Source organism: Acanthisitta chloris, unplaced genomic scaffold (genome assembly GCF_000695815.1).
Source record: "Acanthisitta chloris isolate BGI_N310 unplaced genomic scaffold, ASM69581v1 scaffold28008, whole genome shotgun sequence".
NCBI classification, from domain to species: Eukaryota; Metazoa; Chordata; class Aves; order Passeriformes; family Acanthisittidae; genus Acanthisitta; species Acanthisitta chloris.
This window is the reverse complement of record NW_008686419.1, coordinates 148,990-170,114: the sequence shown is the minus strand read 5'-3', so window position 1 is coordinate 170,114 and position 21,125 is coordinate 148,990. Positions and strand designations below refer to the sequence as shown.

At 42.6% G+C, this 21,125-nt stretch overlaps 1 protein-coding gene across 1 annotated transcript; it reads left to right on the top strand.

Moving 5' to 3' along the window:
- The first annotated feature begins 2,003 nt into the window (after window positions 1–2,003).
- On the top strand, window positions 2,004–10,623 carry NMUR2 (neuromedin U receptor 2). The gene is made up of 4 exons (XM_009080110.1): window positions 2,004–2,723; window positions 7,625–7,709; window positions 9,284–9,409; window positions 10,364–10,623. Exons 1-4 carry the CDS (start codon window positions 2,004–2,006, stop codon window positions 10,621–10,623), a joined length of 1,191 nt encoding a protein of 396 aa, XP_009078358.1.
- The last annotated feature ends 10,502 nt before the right edge of the window (window positions 10,624–21,125 follow it).

The following is a 21,125-nucleotide window of genomic DNA, read 5'->3' as shown; positions in this document are numbered from 1 at the left end:
GAAGCATTTACTCATCTCACTCATGATGCAGTGCATGGAGTCATGGAATTTACTAGGGGAGGAAAAAAGGAGAAGTAGAAAGAAATGAAATATTGAGAGATTATGAGTGGGGGGAAAAATCCAAAACAAACAAACAAACAACAAAACTGAACATTGAGCAGAGGTACAGAAAATGTTTAGTCCTGCACAAATTCTCAAATACTTTTCTCCTGTTATGCTCTGAAAGAGTCAGCCAGGCACCCTATTAATGATTCCTCTGCTCTTACCTCTTACATCAAGTATAGATCAAATTCAACACTATTAAAATGCAGAGAATCACTATACCATGAATCTTTAATGCAGAGAGCAATAGGTCAAAAGAGCAAATTTATTACTCACCAATCCAATAAAACTTTTCAATCTGCTGAACGAAACACCTCTGTGCAATGCTAAAAATAAATGAGTAGGGTCTTTCTGATGGAGATGATTTATGTGTGAGAGAATCTCAGCAGGTCCAAAAGTCACCACAAGAGACATGATTCTGCCTTTTAGCATAGTTGTTGTGGTCCCTGCCATGCTTTTCACATTTTAAATGATTGCACAGTAATCCTCAGGTTCCACACATTTAATATACCTCAGTGGGACCAAACCCTGGTTCTTCGCATACTGCTACTACTTTTGGAGGCTTTGTGCTTATAGAAGCAAACAATCATCTTTTTCTTGAGACATTAAGCTAAAGGGTCAAACAGATAAAAAAAGGTGATTCTTCCCACATAAATAGAAGGCTCAAAATGCTCCTTACCAAAGGATGTTGGGGATGTAAAACGTTTACATGTCTTCAAGGAGGGGACTGGGGAGGTACACAAGAGTGAGAGGTTCAGGGCAGACAAATCACATGCCAAGCTGACAAAAATACCATAAGCTTGTCCCCAGTTTTTGCATCTCTTCAATTCCAAATATCTGACCTTCTTCTGAATCTCAGAAAATTATACTCATGGATTTAGAAGCTTTTTTTTTAAAGAGAAATTCAGTAAGGAATCAAGCATGCATAAGGAGCTAAGTGATCTATTTTGACACAACCATGATCCATGAGCCTTTTTTGGCTGAGAAAGTTTGATTGCAGAATGCTTGTCATTCGTGAAGAAACAAGAGTTTATACAAAATTCATGTCCCAGAAGCAATAAATATGGAATAATACAGTGTACAGAAATATTCCCAAACAACGCTATCTAAGAATATGAGATCAGATTCCAGCACACTAGGAAAGTGAGAAAATATTTTGATGTCAATAAGAATTGCATTTAAAATCCTTTGTCAGATTTCAGGAGAAAAAAAATGACAGTGTTTAAAAAGGCATTATAGGAGCCTAATTCCACATGAATGGCTACAAATATGAGTTTGGCTTTCTACTGATCAAACTCTGTTTCCTAGTACTTGCTGCCATAGACAACAGAAAATAAAAGATCATCAGAGATTTGAAAAACAAAATCATGCCAGATTTGGTTTGGTTTTGTTTTTGCTGCTTGTGGCTCATAACTGGATGTAGCATCATTATCATTTTGCAAAAGCTTTTAGGACTGAGTTTTGGGGGGGTATTCTGGTCTGATTTCCCACCCTCTGGCAAATACAAACAACCTGCAGCTGGTGTTGCATCCTATATTTCAGATTCTCAGCTCGCTTAATCCCCATTTCTGATTCTGTAAATGCATCAGCCACGGGAGCTGATACAAGTGGCTGGAACCTCTTTTCGTACTCTATAATCTAATGCACTTAGTGAGCCAATGAATATGTGTGAAAGGAGGGGCTTTCTGGCTGAGGGGCTCCGTGCAGGGGAACAGCTGTTGAACAGCAAAACCTCACCCAGAGCCAGGCAAACACACTCACATCTTCTGTGGCTTTGTGCATCCAGGTCTGGCAAGACAACTCCACCCCCCCTTCTCTCTCTGCAAAAAGTGAGCAAACTAGCACAGAGCAACGTAGAGAAGATCGAATCTCAGCTGTGAAACATTTCAGCAGATCTAGTAATGGCCTGGATCAGTAATATCTCCTGGTTCAATCACCTTGCTCTACATGAAGAACGTTTCAGGGGCTACTTAAACAGCACTGAAGATTACTTAGCCTTCCTATGTGGGCCCAGACGGAGCCATCTGTTTTTACCCATGGCTTTGGTGTACACCCTGATCTTTGTTGTTGGGGTGGTAGGAAACTTCTTAGTTTGCCTTGTAATCCTCAAGCACCGGAACATGAAGAACCCAACCAATTACTATCTCTTCAGTCTCGCCGTCTCAGACCTGCTCGTGCTGCTTTTTGGGATGCCACTGGAAGTCTATGAGATGTGGAGCAACTACCCCTTCTTGTTTGGGCCCATTGGGTGCTATTTGAAGACAGCACTCTTTGAGACAGTGTGTTTTGCCTCTATCCTCAGCGTGACCACTGTCAGCGTGGAGAGATACATTGCCATCCTCCATCCTTTCCGTGCCAAGCTGAAGAGCAGTCGCAGGCGTGCCCTGAGGACCATCGTGGCACTCTGGGTCCTCTCTATCCTCTTCGCCCTCCCCAACACATGCACCCATGGCATCATGCTGCAGTATTTCCCCAATGGCACTCTGATCCCTGGCTCTGCTACCTGCACTGTGGTCATGCCCCTGTGGATCTACAACTGTATTGTCCAGATTACTTCTTTGCTCTTCTATGTGCTGCCTATGGGGGTGATAAGTGTGCTGTACTATCTGATGGGGCTAAGAGTAAGTCCTACTCCAGCTGTGCTCAGTATTTCCTTGGCTCATTCTTGTGTGTTTGTGTCTGTATGTGTCTCTTTAGTGATTGCACCTATTTCTTGCCCATCTGTTTTCCCCCCACAAAAGCAAAAGGATTTCAAACCTCTGAAAACCGTAGTTCCAACTCCTACTTTTGTGCAATCTCATTCTGAAATTAATATAGCTATGCTGGGAAATAATTTATCCCAATGTGGTTAGAAAAACTTACCATCGCTGCTGCTCACATCTGAATGATACTGAATCACCCAAGTCTGTAGATTGATTCCAGTCTCTCAGACATTTACACCTTTGCAGCAGGTACCAAAAGGAAATGTACTAAAGGGAAAAATGTGAAAAGAATTGAAAGAATCAGGCTAGTGAGAATCTTGCGTATGATTTGTTTTCCCTTTTCTTGTGACTGGAATTTCCATTGCATTGCTTTCTTTTTCTTCTCTCCTGGAAATGATGATAATATTCACTTGTTAAAACTCACAAAGCTCTCATAAACTGAAATGCCACCTTATTGCTGCAGCTAGAAAATTCAGCAATCATTTCTTTCTATAACTAAGCATAGTTTCACCAGGCAACCTTAGAGCTTATGTTCATTCTCTCTTCAGAAAGTGAGATTAGTTGTACCAAATATCCATCATGTAAATATGTGGATAAAACAATCAGTATGACAGTATTATAAAACTCTGTAGCACATCACTGAAATACACTGCTAATCACAGCAAGTTGATGAGTTTTTTCTTCTCATCTGTTACAGATATTTTCACAATATAAATCCTCTCTCATCTCCCTGAATATAGCTTAAAGTTTACAAAGATGTGTCTGATCACATAACAGGAAAGGGATGCAATTTTCTGGTAGAGACAAATAAACTTATCAAATAATGTGCAAGAAACTCCAACAAATCTCTATTGGTATATACATAATTTTGTTGTGCTGGCTGATATTTACTGTTACCTGAAATTATGCAGAAGCAATTTCTACTTACCCGGGAAAAAACCACAAAAATTAACTGCCAGAAATCCACAGCACACAGCAGATCCTCAAAGCAATGAATGGGTTAAATTATCCCCACTGCCCAGTGCCTGTTGCAGAGTCTTGATATAGTTTCAATGAAAATTTTGCAAAATAAGACCTGAAGGGAGGGAAAAGTGTTGAAAATATAGCTGTTACAAAAAGAAAAAGAGAAATCCCTGAATGACATAGAAGAAGTCTTGAAGATTGCAATAACTTCTATTTGTGGCAGCAGATATTTTCACACCCCAACCCAGAAGAGAAGCTTGATCTTGGTACCCCCAGGACTTCTGTACATTCAGACATGTTCAAGCTGTAATATTCCTTGTTTGTGTCTCTGCTTTTCTGTATATACAGCTCAGACTTCCACATTTTAAGCATCATCCACCCTGGGTATATCTGCATTATGCTCCAGACTGTGTTAGGCAAGATAATTTCATTTCTTTAACTGAAATGATAGAAGAATGACATATATATATATATATAATTTTTCAAGAGGAGACACTCTTCATCTTCTCACAGAGGATGAGATCTCTGAAGCATTAGCAATGCTCTGTAGTCTCGTGAGTGTCATCACTCATAGAATGTAATGGAAAAGCTCAGAGTTGATCTAAAGGTTGTACAACAGCTCAAATTCAGAAAATAGACATAGCCTTTCCACATCCAGGCTCTGTAGAAAGGGCATTTCCTTGTCACAGTGTCTGCCTCAAGCTTTGCCAGTGCTCAGGAGAGTCTTAGGATGCATTACAAAAGGGAACGTGTGACATGTTAAGCAGCCATGAGAAGGCAGCAAACATGGGTTACAGGGTGCCCGAGTTAATTTTTAGTTTCATTCCTTGAAAAATGAAAAAAAACCCCATATTTTTTTCACTGGGAAATTTGATGCCTACACAGCCATCAGGTTGATTACCTCATGATCTAGCTGGGTATAATTTTAAGGCTTGATGGTTCAATAATTCAGTGTTATGGTTAATAGCTTGTTCCAGCATCAGCACAAAGAGGATGTTGATGATTACACTGTAGCCTTACTAGATTTGCTGGTGGAAGCTTCCTGCTGCCTCTTTCATGGAGTTCTCATTGCAGGTACCTTTTAAGACCAAGTCTTCAACCATCCAGTTTGTTCTTTAAACCCAGTTCAGCTATTGGGTTACTGATAGCAAACCATGGTCATAAAGATGAGGAGGAAGAGGAGAGAAAATGAGGACACTGGGAAATGGCTGTTTGTGGAAGCCAATCCCTGCAGCACTGATAGAGATGGGGTGGAATTGCCTGGGAAGAAGTCTGTGTTGAAGCAGGAATCAGTGCAAGGTCCCTGTCCATTTGTTTCAAACTGGTCTCTAAAAGGACACAGGGACAGGTGCTTACCATTGCTTGTCTGAAAGTCATACTCCATTTAACAAGGATTTTTAATAGTGAATGGAGAGAGTGGAAAGTCCAGAGTCCTATTCATGCCACATACTTCAGGCATCTGTGAAGGGATCTAGATAGTCAGATGACTAGTGCCTAGGCAGGACAACTCTTCTGCCAAAGTTCCAACACTTCTTAGTTTCTCATCCCCTCAGCAATTCATTGGATTCACTGGCAATTTTGATCTCAGCTGGTTTTGAAGCAAAACAACTTATTCTTGTCAATGCACATGTCATCAAGACTTTAACACCAAAAGGTATTTTGCCCCCCAGAGTCCCAGTAGTTAGAAACAGAATCACCTGCAAACAGTAACTACCTTTGGCTAATTTCTGCAGAGCCCAGCACACCCGTGGAAGAGTCTGTGCCCTTTCCATGGAGGTCATTCAGCAAACCCTACCCCTACTGACACATTTCCCTTTGCAATTGGGGTGAGCTAAGAGCACACCAAGGCTACAGTTCAATAAACAAGTGGCAACTGCTTCGGCCAATTCCCCAAAACAGGCAGGACTGGTTTGGTGCTTTAGCACAAGCCTTGTGAGTTTTATATACCGACTTTTCCATCAGCTGGAGAGAAAGTTTGATCACCACTAGTATCAGACAGACCAAGGAATTTACAGAAAACAGTCCTGCTTCTGCAGAATGACCTCACTAGGTTTGCCTGGGGACAGGTGAAGCCCTAATTTCACTCTGCCTTTGGATTGCTAGTATGAAATGCTGTATCTAATAAAGATGTCGGGGGAAAATCTGATTTTCAGCTTCTCGCTCCAGTCACTTTTAATTCTTTTGCAGTGAAAGAGAACATTCATCTTCAGGCAGCCCTACCTATCCTCACACATCACAGTGATGTAAAAGTAACCACTACCTTGGCTGGAGTTTCCCCTCTGTCAAATCACCAACGTTAACTCAAATTACAACCTTTGTCATGGACTCATTTATTTATTTTCTCCCCTCCCTCTTTGTCATACTTCATAGTTTTACTAAATTGCAACTGCTGAGTTATTCTTACTAGTTACACCTTCATCACTTGAGGCTAAAGAGGAGCTCTACAACATCATTAAAATGACAGGAGGAAGGTGAAAAATAAAGATACATGTGTCTCTGGTTTATTACAGCATCAGAACACTGTAGACTCTGAGGCTTTGGAATATGCCTGGAATAGATTACTGTTGAGACTGAAAACCACTGAAGGAAAACTAGGGGTTTAAATCCATCTCAAAAGACATTTATCACTAGATGTGTTACAAACCAGCCGAGTCTCTTCCTTAAGCAACTGTGGCTGTGACTAGATGTTACAAAGGGAATAACACCAAACATGAGAGGTTGAATTGCTCTAGAACTGACTATCATTCCATTTACATGTGTTTCCCTTTTATAAATAGAATAAAGTGAACATTGAAAGAAGGTCTCATTTGATCATCCTTATAAAAAGTGTTATTAATCAGAAATCAGAAACAAAGTCAGAGCATAAAAAATAAAAACAAATGACACAACCAGCACATTTTCACTAGATTTTTGCAGATCTGTCTTTTCCCTCTTTCCTGATATTCTTACCCATGTAATTAAAAGTTTGTTTCCAGTTTCTCTGTTTAAAAAAAAAAAAGCATCACTCCAAAACAGTCAGCTAGTCAGGAGTTCCCACTTCAGGAAGTTGGGACTTAATACAATTTCCCTGGATGATTTCTTTTGTATTCAAAGCAATTGACCTGTTTATCCAGACCTAGACTTTTCACCACCAAAGCACCACTGTAAGCCTATTGGGGAAGCATTTCAGGGAGGATCAGATTATTGTGCTTTATGTCCATTTTTTTAGAAGTCAAGGAAAAACTGCTGGAGGAAAACCCAACGTTGTTGTAACTGAGCAGTTTGTGACTGAGCCTGTGTATATCCTGCACACCAGCTGTCTGCAAGAGCATATCTGGGTTTTGTTCATCAGATGGGTTGAATATCAATTAGCCCAAACACTCAGGGCATGAAAAAACTCCCTTGAATTCTACAGGATTTTTTCCAGTGTCTACAGCTGTGTTTCACCAAGGTCTCTCTGGGTATTTTTTTGGATCATTGGTTTGTGCTTAATTGTGGGGAACCCTTTTAGGAAGATAAACAAACAATATTTTGCTAGAAGAGGAAATAATGCCTAGCAAAATACTGTGGAAACTGAACACAAACTGTGAACCAAATACTGCCTCATTGAGAAAGGACAAGTGGGGAATTGAAATACAAATTTGTTGCAAATATGCAGCATCAGATGTATAAAATCTGCAGATTGTTTTGAACCTAAAGCATCAGTATTTCCCTAGAAAAAAACCTGAAAATTAAAAGTAGATTTTTTTTCAGTGAGCCCTGAGTTACCCCAAATTTTGCCTTCTCAAATTACAGTTATCAAAATATCGAACAGGCTATGTCTGGTGGGGATGTGATCTCCTGTCTAAGCTCTCCTTTGTTTTCCCTCCTTTGCCCAGTTGAAAGGAGATGAATCTTTGGAAGTGGAGGAAATGTCTGTGAATGTTCAAAGGCCATCCAGGAAATCAGTCACCAAGATGTTGTGTAAGTAGTGAGTCCTTCTGTGTTTTATTTCCCATGGACAGGAGGGTGACCAAGTCCTGAAGGGTGTCTTGGATACAAGAGCTATGAGGAGTAGCTTACTGCTCTTTTTTCTCAACTTATAGGGCCATGGGTGTGAAACATCATGGGTAACTACCAAAAGACTCAGAAAGCAAATTTTCCTCCCCAGCACAAGAGGAGGTTGAGCAAACCTATGTGGCAGATGCTTGCATGGCAATTCTCCAATACCACTCATTCCAAACTGGCTCTTGCAGCCCTCTAAAGAGGATCCTTTTTTTTTTTTCGGTGCAAGTAGTCTATCTTGCACACTTTTATAGAAGGATGTACATCTGTTTAGCACCACACATGATCTCTGCTCATGAACAGCCATCAAAGAATCACAGAATGGGTCAGGCAGGAAGAGACCACAGTGCATCATCTGGTCCAACCTCCCTGCTCAAGCAGGACCATCCCAGAGCGCATGGCACAGGATTGCATCCAAATCGTTCTGGAATATCTCCAGTGAGTGAGACTCCACAACCTCTCTGGGCAACCTGTTCCAGTGCACAGACACCCACACAGTAAAAAGTTCCTCCTCACATTCACTTGGAACTTCCTGTGCATCAGTTTCTGCCCACTGTCTCTTGCCTTATTGCTTGGCACCACAGAGAAGAGCCTGGCTTCATCCTACTGACACCCTCTCCTCAGATACTTAGTGACATTAATGAGGTCCTTTCTCACTTGTCTTTTCTTGAGATGGTCCTGCCAAGCCATATATATCACCTACAGCTGACTTAACCACTTAGAACTTCAAAGAGAATAGGACCTAAGCAAGACATGCACATTGTATCACATTTAAGAGAATTTATGCTCCAACCAGCCTGAAAACACTCACATCACTTCCTAATTTAGGGCTGTCTTTAAGGCAAAAATCACCTTGCTACTGAGATGGTGTTTATGCAGGAGACATAAATCACCTTCAATATTTCCCGCAACGTTTTTCTTTTCGGCAGCTTAAGTCACTGAGTGAACCAGGCAATTGTCCTTTGAAGCCAGCCTGATTTTCTGTGCCTGGAATGGGTTTACAGGAGTCCTTGCTGGAGCCAGCACAAGCCACCTTGTGCATGGAGACAAAATCTTTTTCTTTCATGCTGAGCAGTGCATCCAGACAGACTGAAGTCCAGTGCATGGTTCCTCTGGCCTTACCCTGCTAGGTGATGTGCAAATAGTGTCAGAGCAAATTCATTCCAAGACACAAAGGAGTCAGCATGTCCCAGGTCCCACACATGCTCCCAGATGTCTCCCTGACAGTTTCCTCTTTAGGCTCCATACATGCCCCAACATTACCTGGCTGTTGCCTGCTCTGTTAGAATCATAGAATCCAACACAGAAATTAGTGGAAAGATTGTTCCTTTACCTGGTAATGATACAACAGAAAGTATAGCAAAAAATTTAAGCCCATGAATATAATTTATATGTTTAGTCAGTCAAGCTTTCTGAACTCTGCTCTGTGCAGGCAAATGAGCCCTATCCTCCCATTACTGACTTGTTTTCTTTCTCTCCTTTCTCCATGTTAGCTGTCCTTGTGATAGTTTTTGGTATCTGCTGGGCTCCATTCCATATAGATCGACTTTTCTTCAGCTTTGTTGTGGAATGGACTGAGCCTTTGGCTAATACGTTCAACTTAATACATGTGGTGTCAGGTAAAGCTTTCTTCTTGCACTTGCACAGGGACTGGCAAAAATGAAAAATATTTGTGAGGGGTTTGCTTGAAATATGTAGTAATTCATTTTGTAGGTGACATGAGACATGCATGGAAAACCATCTCAGGGTTTGGTGGGCAGTGATGAGAACAGTGCCTAAAATCAAAACTGCATGCTGCAATTCTGCAGCTTTTCAGATCTGGACATGTTGTCCAATAGAGTGTCTGAATATTCACAAGGAAGGGGAAAAAAAGGAAAGGATATAACCAGCTGCTTTTCCTTCTTGGGAAGGTTCAGAAGTGAAGTTGCCTGGCATTCTGCTTTTAGCAAGTACACATCATCCTCCACAGGGAATCTGCTACAAATGGGAAACCTTACCAAGGGCAAGACAAAAGACTATCATACTGCTCAGAACTGGGTGATATAACCAAATGTTTATGACCCTGGCAATTATAAAGTGAAGCCTTTTTCAAAGAAGAATCTTATTTTCCATCTGCCATGAGAAAACACTAAATGTGGCCATTAGGCAGCTCAGACAAACCCAATCTTGTGCAATTGTCCTAGTGTGTTGTAAGAAATTAGCTTCCCTTGGCTGGAAGTTGTCCTCTGCCAGCTTTAATGGGGGCACCAGCTGTGCAAATCCTGCTGTGGGCATGAGGGCAGTGCTGGAGGCAGGGCAGGGCAGCTGAAGAGAGAGATGGTTCCTGAGCAGCTGGAGATAGTGAGCTCCAATTAACATTCTCTCCCACTGTCCTTTCCCTGTAACTGCAGTGCCTGAGCTAATCTTGGTGAGATATCCCTCTGCCTATGCCAGGAAGGCAACAGGCAGAGCTCTATTATCATTGCTCAGCCCTCACACCCAAGCTTGGTGGAGCTGTATAGGCAATGAAGAGATTTTTTTCCCTCTCGTGAGATTGTTTCACACACAAATGAATCTCTCCCTTGTTCTCCCAGGTGTTTTCTTCTATCTGAGCTCTGCCACAAACCCTATCATTTACAACCTGTTGTCCCAGCGCTTCAGGATGGCTTTCCTCAGTGTGATTTCTCCTTGCTGCAAGCACTGGGCTCCCAAACATCCCACTTGCAAGATTTCTGCCCAGAAGAACATGTTTGTGAATGAGGACCACATCCTCATGGACTCTGCTGAAGACACAAGTCTCCCTGGAACACACAGGACATCTGTCACCAGTTCTCAGCTCTCCACAGGGCTGTGACTTTCCACGTGATGATCCAGGCGAGAGACAAGATAAAGAAAATGGGTTTAAGAAACAGTAAGAGAATAGATTTTCCTAAAAGACTTCAGCAAGGTTCCTAAAAATTTTCAGCAAGAATAGCTCAGAGAGGTGTCTCATTGAATGAAAGAAGGAGGAGGCTGTATTTAGCATGTGACTGAGAAGCTCTGTATTACCCTCAAGCTAATAGGAGGGCTGGAAATCTCAGTTTGCTCACTGCAAGCTGTGCCAGTGAAGAGTTGCTTTAAATAAATGGGATGCACTCCCAGTATTCATGAAAGATGATACACTGTAAGCATAAAGGTGTTTTTCAGTCTGGTCTCTGGGGATCCAGTTGACATTTCCCAGCAAAGGAGGAAGGAGCTGCACTCCTGTGACCCTGGTCTCTTACTTTGTTTGCCCCAAAGTCTTCTGTTTGCCTCTTACTATGGGGCTCCAAGGTGAGGTGGAACCTGGGAGGCTTATGGTAGCTGGTGTTACCTTTTCCTGTAGCACAAGGGATTTAGCCTATGTGTTCTGCCAGACCCATTTCACAATTTGTAATCTTGAGAAACAAACCATGGAGAGGGTAAGAGTTACACACAAGACCTGCAGAGAAGAGGCAATTCCTGCTCCCTGAAGACACAGCTGAAAAGCTTTGCCACCCCCAAGTGGACACTTGCATTTTTATCAGTGACATTTACATTTCTAACCAGTTTTGCATTATCATTTTTCCCTCCGCCAGACATTGTGGTGCATTTTCCCTCTGGACTTGCTGTGCCAGTGGTGCCTTGCTGCCTGCAAGCTGCCCAAGTCCCTGTTCTCCTGCTCATGCAGGTGTCTGAGCTCTGTGCTCCCACCAATGGGATAGGGACCACCTGGGCAGAAGCTGTGCTGGATTTCCTCCCTCACCCTGTGTCTCACTTGGCTCCCTCGCTGAGCTCAGGGGGTTGTCCTCCTTATCCCAGCTGTGTGCCACTGAAAGCAAATCTTCTCCTTCACTGTCCTAGACACCCAGCCAAAGTGGTGAGGAGACAGTATAGTTTGACATACTCACACATCCACCATGTGCTGGACACATTCCTCTGCAAGATTTTGTAGCTCTTTGAATGCATCTTATGCATTTAGGGCCAGACAGCATCTTGTGTCAGTGCACAGAGAGCCACCCACAACAGCCATTTACTAATGATGCTGCTCTCTCCTCTCTTCATGGCAGAATCACAACCTTTGGCTGCAAAGCTTGGGGTTGATCAGTGCATCTCTTGACTTGGAGATGAGCACACAGACCTGCAGACAAAGTTGGCATGAGAAGCAGTAGTGAAGATTTTGTATGATCTTAAACAAAATGTTCCTAGGGAAGACAACAGGTTTTGGGAGGAAGGGCGAAGGGGCATGGGAGGAATGTGCAGTGGATGGAGAAATTTTAGAACAGAAATAGCACAAAGCAAATGATCAGGAACTCACCTGGTTCTGAACTAACTCATTCTTTGCCCTAAAAGCAGTTTTTATCACATTTAATTTGCTGTCAGTCAAAAGAAGTGACACTCATAACCAAAAATTACTGAGCTCTTTTGGCCAAATATCAAAATCAAAGCTGAAAACATTTAGTCTTGCACCAAATCAAACCTTCTCTGGCAGTGGTATTGGGAGAGATATGTCAAAATTCCTCTGACTTCTGCTAAAAATAAAATAAATGCAGCGAAAAAAATGTGGACTGGCCAGAGACTCCAAGTTAAGTTCCCTGTGACTGCACAGCTCAGTACTCTCTTGTTCCTGAGGGAGCATCTCTACAAAATAGTTGATGCACTTTGTCCTTAAAAAGTAGTCAATGTCCACTGGTGCATTTTCGTCCCAAAAGGTTGGTGCTTGAGTTATTTATCACTGCTCTGATATTTACCTGGCTGCATTTTGGAAGCTGGATCCAAAAATGAAAAAAAAACCCAGGAAGATGGATAGAGATGTCATGAAAGCTGATGCTATTCCTTTATTTATACATTAAGCAGCTTTCACAGCCAAGTGCTGAAAAATGTTGGCAACTGGCTGAGAAAAACTTCTGTTGCAAGAAAACAGAAAACAACTCACTTTCCCCAAAAGTGGTCTAGTGTGATAAAACTGTATTTATTTGAAATCAAGCATGACTTTCTAGGCAGAACTGTCTATTGATTTATTTCTCTGATTCTGTTGCCCTCTGGGAAACATTCAAGTGTGTGAGGAGAAAGTGTGGAGAGCAGGGGCAGAGCTCCAGCACAGTGAACGAAACATGGAGAGTCTGAAATGTGCTACAGGAAAACACTCAAAGGAGAGAAGAATGGTGTTCATTGCCAGTGAGTGATACTCGGATCTAATGTTAGGTTCACTTGGAAAAACACATCATGACAGCAGGTGAACAATTCTTTTGAGTTCATATGAGGAGTTCTTGAACACTACTGTGTTTTGAAGTGTTTAAGTCACAGCTTAGCAGTAAAACTAAATGTACACTTCAGCTGCAGAGATGAGTATATGTATTTGTGTGTAACATGAAAATAAATATACCAGAGTCTCTCTTCCTAAGTCTAGTCCATCCTCCAGCAATCCTCATGCTTCTTGTTCCTCCCTCTGATTTCAAATGAGCAGCAGAAAATGGAGATTGCCTGGATGTTCAGCCAGCAGCAAGTGCAGGACACTAAGGACTTATTAAAAATCAAAGTACTTTCTTTAAAAATGCACTTGATTTCAGCTGGTATATAAGCACAAAACCACAGCACTAACCTCCATGGAACTTGTAGCACCCAAGTGCTCTGCACAACTGCTACTTCAAGGGGGGAGGTTATAAACTGGGAAGTACAGTTGTCATAGCCAGGAGAAGGTCACAAAGGAAAAACTATTGCTCCCCTGGCTGTGGCACAGCCAGGTTTGCTCTCCCTCTCTGGTTTTCTACAGTTGCTTGTCTCATTTTCTCTGCTGTTCATTATGACACTTGTTAGTTTTTTCCCCACTGAGCTTTCTTTTTCCACAAACTAGCAAATCTAGAGCAAATTGCTGAGCTGTGGCATTTCCATATCAAGTGGATATTAAAGTAAGGAAAAATATGGCAATGAAAACAGAATGATAATCTGGACTTTTTCTTTCTATATATAAACTGTGGAAGAACAAGGGGAAAGAACAAGAAAACGAATAACCATGAACTCTTGTAAGGGTTAAAAGTTGGGTTTAGACTTGGGTCCAAGTCAATGCAATGATGGTGACTGTCCTTCAGAGTGAGCTAGGGGATAAAAAAGAGTTTGCAAAGAAACTCCACAGAGAAATGCCCAATCTGGGCCTTGCAGGTTTCCTTGTATGGGAAAAAAAATCCACTTCTGAGGTTGTTAGGGTAGGTCACAAGCCATTAAAGCTCGTGTACCAAAATACAGTGTTCATCTTGTGCATGATTCCCTGACTCTGAGAAAGCAATTTGCCATGTACAAAATAAGCATGGACAGTAATGCAAGAACCTCACCTGGAGATTCAAGGGTTGCTGACTTTCTTCCACATTTCTTTCCATTTCACATTTTGGCTAGTCTACAGCTTCCTTTGGGCATACCCCAAACACAGAGAGCTAAGCTTATTTACCACCAGAAGTAGAAGACTTTCTGTTACTGACTAGACTTAGTGAAACCCTGAAAAGTTGCAGCTGATGTTTTTAAAGCAAATTATCTTAAATCCACTTGATTTTTAAAGAAGGATTAATTTCAGGTGTATGGGAGCTGTTGGAATAATTTGCTTCCCACTAAGATAGTGAATTCATCAACAAAATGAGCTGTTGGAATAATTTGCTTCCCACTAGGATAGTTAATTCATCAACAAAATACTGACATGCTTATTGTAAAAGCCCAACTAACTTTTGTTTTCATACATCATCAGGTTATACTAGTTATGAAATGCAGCAAGTTACTTCCCAGAGGAATAGGCTTTTGTTTGATTTTTTTTTTTTGCCCAGAGGTGGGTTTTCTGAAAGACTCTTTGACTCAGATGTCTACAAAATGGTCATCTCCATCAGAGATATTCTGGATTCCTTTTCTAGTCAAATGAGGAAAAAAAGAACCACACCAAAAAAACCAAAACAGCTGTGCTAAAATCAGCTTATCTGAGCTATTTCAGTCATCTACCTTAGATGTTTTACAGGTAGTATTTATGCACATTTTCTACAGTTGAAAAACACAGCTGAGCAGCTAGGTATGGGTCACCTTGAAATGCTGTGTGTTCTTTGCTGCAGAGCAGGTATGTTTATCAGACCCTTTCAGTTTGTTTCATTTCTTTGGAACCCAAGAGACTCCTTTAGAAATGACTCACTAGGAAAATCATGCTCCAAATGAGCAAAACAAGTGGCTAACAGCTAACTCCCTGCTAAACAGTGGGAGAACAGTGTCCTCTGTGGTTCACCTATCCTTTTGTTCATTGATCTGGGGCTGATGCCTCGGGAACACCTGAACCACACTCTCACAAGGTGGGGAAATTCAAACTAAGCTCTAGCACTTGTAGGGTTTGCAGCATTTGTTAGCAAGCTTGCAGTTTTCATTCCCTTACTTGTATAGGAACTGGCAAGGGCAAGAAAGATATCTGTCCTGCCAGAGAACGTGCTAAACAGCTGCCTGAACTCAATGGAAAGTCTCCAAAGAGAAGTTTTTTCATGCTGCTGTTGACTGCAGTGCAGGTGGGTTGGGCAGCACTGAGGCACTGCAGAAAAAACTACAAGAGTCACAGTTTTGGGCAACAGAACTCTCCAGCCTTTCTGTGAGGAAGGAAATAAAGCACTAACACAGGAACTTGGAGGTATAGTTACTGTTTATTTAACCATGTACAGACTGGGGTTTCTTAGCTGGCTTGGTGCTTGGGAAGTCCTACATGCAGAGGGTTTTTTGTACAAACTTGGTTAGTACCCCAAAACAGCTTCCCCCAACCCTGCACCAGTGTTTGCTCCCAGCTCAAGTTACCTGTTCCTGCAGAGAAACAGACCACAGAAACAGCAACGTGGATAGACTTACATTTCAGTAGCAATGGCAGGACCTTCCAGTGGGATTTACACACATGCAGCATGCAGTGGGGTGACAAGGACACATTCCTCAGCTGCTTTGCAGTAACCACCTACCTCCTTGCTCTTAGCTTAAAACGATGCAAATCAGCCTGTGTTCCTGCATACAACAAAGATGAACAGGCAGTTGACTTTGCCCCAGATACATCTCGTTTGCTTATGTATCTCAGTCCCAAGATGAGGGGCTGAGTCATGTGGAACTTGCTCTGTCCGTGTAGAACACTAAGTTGTCCCGAAGTTGGGTCTCACATGGCAACCTCCCAATTCCCAGAAAACCCTCTGCACTACTCCAAGAGGCAGCAGGGACTGATGGACATGATTCAGCCTTAATACACTCAAGTTTTTATGTGTCTCTTGCATTAACAGGAAGGAGCTCTCATAGAAGTGTTAGCCTCAATCTGTTTGCTTCAGGTGTCATTTCCTTCCCTCTCTCCCCTCCCATGAGGAACAGGCATACTGAAGAATCCTCTCTCCCCCACCCCATCCACCTCGTCTTTTTGCTGCTAAGAAATTCCACTGAGGATTGAGTCTTTTCTCTGCAACTTTATTTGCCAGCTGTAGGGGTTTCACACTGTATTTGTATTCCAGTCCCGATTTCAATTACCTGGCTAACCTTTTCAATTTTCACAGAGAGTGAGAATCAGAAAACAGCAGGTCCTTTATTACAGCTCACACTGGCGGGGAATGCTTCGCCCCCCTCCTCCCCCATGTTTGCAAGAAAGCTCTGTCAAATTCAAACAAACTCATTGATAATAACTTGTCTATTTACTTATGCTTTGCTGGCTGTTAAGTATTCTGGTCCCTTCTGCAGACTTCTCCTCCTTTTAGTTTGAACACACTATATTTTACATCATTTCTAAAAGCCAAGGAGAAAGTCTTAAGCCTTCATCACAGAATCATCCTGATGCTTGACTCCAAGAGGAGCTCTCCCCAGGGTCAAATACTGGCAAAGGTAAAAGCCTTGTGCTTTGGGAGGGGCTGTTCCTCATCTTTAATAAGCAAGACATGGTGGTGGTTAGTCCTTAGGTACATGTCTCAGAGTACTTCCCAGTGGAGGCTCAGGGCATTGGGGCAATTCCCTCAAGCCAGTGCAAGTCAGGCACAGAACAACACTCTGCTGATCCCAAACCACTGCTGTGCCACTAAACTGTACCGGCCACAGCTGTCACCCTTTCTTCCTTTCTCAGTTCTCCAAGTTTTATCGCTCCTCTTAGCTTCTTTACTGTTCTAAGCTCTTGATCTAGCAATCATTTCCATGCCTGTGCTCTGTCTGACCCATCAGTCAGCCATCCAGTTCCTACAAATGGTTTATTTGACTGGAAAGGGGGGAGAATTTAGTGCAATAGACTTGTTTCTTAGCAACACCTTCCCATCTTTCTTACTCTTCTTTTGTTATTTCCAGCTCATTATCTTTGCCCATGTTCAACTCCAAATTAACTTAATTACAGACAGATTTCATATCTCTCTAAACCAGAAGGGGCACTTGTAAAACATCCCTCCAGTCAAGAGTAAATGAGGGCCTTGGCCTGTGCTAAGTAGGTTTCGGGAAAGGCAGCTCAGCTGTGTCTGTTCTGTTCCCCTCCAGAGACCTCTCCTGGTTGCTCCTAGCTCCTGCCTTTCCTTTGAGCTGCTTTTAAGTGAGACATTTCATCTATCCATTTTGCAGCCTGTCCAAGTCTATCACAACCCTTGAGCTCTGCAACAGACATCTGTATAAATCACCAGGTGAATGCTTCTGTTATGCAGATTCCAAGGGCATTGCATTCTTTCCACCTCCTCTTGCCATATTCAGATGGTGTAAAGTGCCTCAGTTCATAGTCTATGCTTATTGAAATCTGTCCTGGCTGCAAATGTGAGCTAAATCTGAGTCACATTGAGTCTGAACATTAGATGTACTCAGTCCTGGATGACCTCTGATTACTTACACATTTGGTAGGTTAAAGATCTCTCTTGGTTAATGTAGCTATGGTTGCCCAAAAAATCATATACCGATGATAGCTGTCTGCTTGAAAATCCCCCCCGAGATAAAAATACACCAACAGGACTAGATCCATGGCAGCCCCTCATACCTCATCCTCTGCTTAGCCTGTGATAACAGGTTTTCTTTGGGAATCAGGAGCAGGATCTACCTCTAGCAGCTGATGGGTTTCTCACCTTCTCGTAGGTAAGGTTGCATTGCTGTGGCTTGTCATTCACAGAAGTTCTCCACTGGCAGAGGAAATTTCTTCTTCCTTCTGCTGGAGGTCAAGTAGCTATTACCAAGCCAAAACATCTCTTCCTAAATCCATCAAGTAATTCCTCACTGGTAGAAACAGAGTGCTGCACTGAGAAGAATGAGGAGAGATCTGTATTCATACAACGAGGAAAGTGTCATCAGAGATCAGCCACCAACAGAACTGTGCTGAGTGCATTTAAAATACTATGAAACCATCTATAAAGACATAGCGGAGGGAGAACTAAACTCCCACCAGTGATATAAAAGGCAAGGAGGGTTTTGTGGCAGTTATGAGAGGAATTAGAAAGCTGTATTTCTGCCATTAGGAGAGGACACCTATGGTGTTTGAAAAGGAAGGAAAGCCTGAGTGATTATGCAGATGGTTCCTCTCCATTTGGGTAAGCACTTCTTCCAGCTGTTTGCTGCCCTGAAAAGCAGAACCACAGCTTAAATCGGGTTGCATTTCTCCCCATCACACTGCGAAAGTCAAGTTGCAAGTCATGCATGTGTACTGGAGTCAACAAAACTGAACACTGGCAGCAGTGCAGCCAGAGGACGAGCCCTGCTGGGTCTCTAGTGGCTGACCCATGCAGTTAGTGGGGATGATGCAAACTCTGCAGCTGTGACAAGACTATACACATGAACTGCAGTCAGGTCCTTGCTATTAGTCCTGGGCTTTCTGAGGGATTCAGAAATTCATTCAGAATGAAACCCTCTCTGCCTCAAAAGCTTCAGGTTCTTCCCTTTCTCTTTTGCCCCTTTCTTGGTCATCACTTTGCCCCATAGGGAGAGAGACCATAGGTAGGATATTTTCTCCCTACTTGACCAGGACATTTTCAGAATTATCTATCTCAGTTGAACCACGTTGCATTTACCAGGTCAGCAGGAGAGTGTTCCCAATGTCTGTGTTTAGGCTGGAAAGGTCTGAAGAAGGTAAGAAACAAATATCTACTCTGAAATCTGAACATGTGGCTTCTAAAGAGTATTTGGACACATCTTCCCCGGATTACAGTCCAACGAAACTAGTCGGTGCCCACTGGAGGTCAGTCTTGTGCCATGGAAACCTCTGAGGGAGGGAGGCAATGGGGTGCTGTGATTTCCAGAAGCCTTAACTCTAAGCCTGTGCTTGTGGAGCACAAGATGCCCCAAGAGAGAACCTGTTCCAGAGAGAACCTGTTCCAGTTCCCTCGGTGTTGATCTATAATTTAGAGACTTTTCTTTCTTTTTTCTTTCTTTTTTTTTTTTTCTCCCTGCTCAAAAGTATCCAGTGGTCTGTTGCCAGATAAGCTCAGCAAGAGAGATGCATGTGTGTTCAGTCAGCACAGTGCTGGCTCTCAGAAACCCAGGATGCTCCTCAGGTCCCAGCCAAGGTGTGCAGCAGTAACACACAGCTGGTGAATCAGGCTTGGCCACTTCATTCAAGCTAACTTGAAAAATACTCTTTTTTCAGGGCAATTCTTAGTCTTTTGAGTTTGTTTCACAGGGCATGGCAGCATAATTACATACAAGCTGCATGCTCTGGATGAAAGAACAGGATATTGATGCATGACCAACACAAGTACAAACCCAGATATATTCAGAGCAATAACCTCTAGCAGTGCCTGTAATAAATACTTCCTACACTGAATCCTGTTCAAGAAGTTACATCCTTCTGCTACTTCTGTGAGATCCTCCAAGAAGGGCTCAAAAATATTTGATGGGAAACAAAACCCCTCAGCTAAACATTTTGATAAAACAGATTTCCCTCCTACCAAAAAACCCTAAACAACTATGCTTTTACTACAGGATCCCACAGGTGCCAGTGCAAACCCAGGTCTGGCTTTGCCAAGAGAAGTCAGATCTTGGTAACTCTTATGTCTAGATAAAAAATATGCATCAATATGGTCTGTATAGAAAATGGAGACTGAAGTGCTCAGTTGTGATTTGCTCTGGCTACTATTCACATGGGTTTCTTATTTCACCTTCATGGTGACTTAATTTTTCTCTTTAGATCAAGGATAGTAGAGCTGTCCTCTGCCCTGACTCTAGTCAGGCCTCATCTGGAGTGCAGGATGCACATCACACACACACATATTCACTGAAGCTCAAGACTGAAATGAGAGACAGCGTTGAACAAACCCTCTGTTGGCCCCTGCTAACAGCCTTAAGCAGATATTTCTTCTGGTTTGCTGTAACAGTTAAAGGGCCATTCCTTTACTGTTATTTTCCTAGCACAGCAATAGAAATATTGATCTCCATTGCTGGCTTGTTTCCTGTGAATGATCAGTTATCCTTTGGTGTTAAACAAACTTCAATTATGCATTCTAAACAACCAGAGAATCACAAGGGTCAAGGTACCTTCTGATCTCTTACCTCTTATTCCCATTAGCACACCTGTCTGCAAGGCCTTGGACACACCACATCTTTCCAGCAAGTGAAAGGCAATCTCCATCTCTTTGTTCTCTACTCGCGCTCACCTCCTGCCTCAGGGATCAGTGAAGTCCTTTCTGAACCCATACAGTTCTTAAAGAGATGTTGGAGCAGATGGGAAGAAAGAGACAGAGTGGATCACTGCTATAACTCAGTGATATTGGCTCTCCGTCACTGGGAAAGAAAACCCACTGCATGGCCACGGCACTGGAATCATTACTTGGAAGATGTGACCCTAAGCAGTCCAGGACCTTGGTAGCTCACTGGTGACACAGACAGTCAGGGACAGTCAGAATCCAGGCATGTAATGGGGAAGAACAGAAACAAGAAGGCTGTTGACTTTGGCAGAGCCCATCAGACATCCTTGCAGTGCTGCTGTCTCGCTGGGTACTGGAAACTGTGTTAGGAGAGTAGGATGCACTGTTGCCAGGATGATCCATGGTGGCAAATTACACACCAATGAGCTCACACCAAGGGGAGATTCACATCCTTTGCTTTGCATATTAATCACCTCTGCATGCAGAGCTGAAACAAGGTTAGTGAGGAATGGAACACAAGCCCCACTCGTCCTTTCTTCAGAATTCATCACTAGAGCTTTGGTCCTTCCTCTCACAAGTCATACATTTTCATTCCTTTTTGGTTTCTTTTAGGGGTTTTTATTTGGTGGTGGTGGTGGTGGGTTCCCCCTCCTCCATCCTTTGCTGCAATATCTGTGCTATGTACTTCAGCTGAAAATATGACATGTTTTCACCTGGGTATTTGGGAGCTTCGCAACTGATGGTTCATTACTGCTTTCTGATGGGGTATTTATTTTCTTATGAACATTTTGTACCT

Bases quoted from the DNA above. Each gene is read 5' to 3' on its own strand.
- NMUR2 (XM_009080110.1), top strand. From the start codon at position 2,004: ATGGCCTGGATCAGTAATATCTCCTGGTTCAATCACCTTGCTCTACAT. The intron at 2,724-7,624 runs GTAAGTCCTACT...TCCTTTGCCCAG, and splicing joins ACTATCTGATGGGGCTAAGA to TTGAAAGGAGATGAATCTTT. The intron at 7,710-9,283 runs GTAAGTAGTGAG...TCTCCATGTTAG, and splicing joins ATCAGTCACCAAGATGTTGT to CTGTCCTTGTGATAGTTTTT.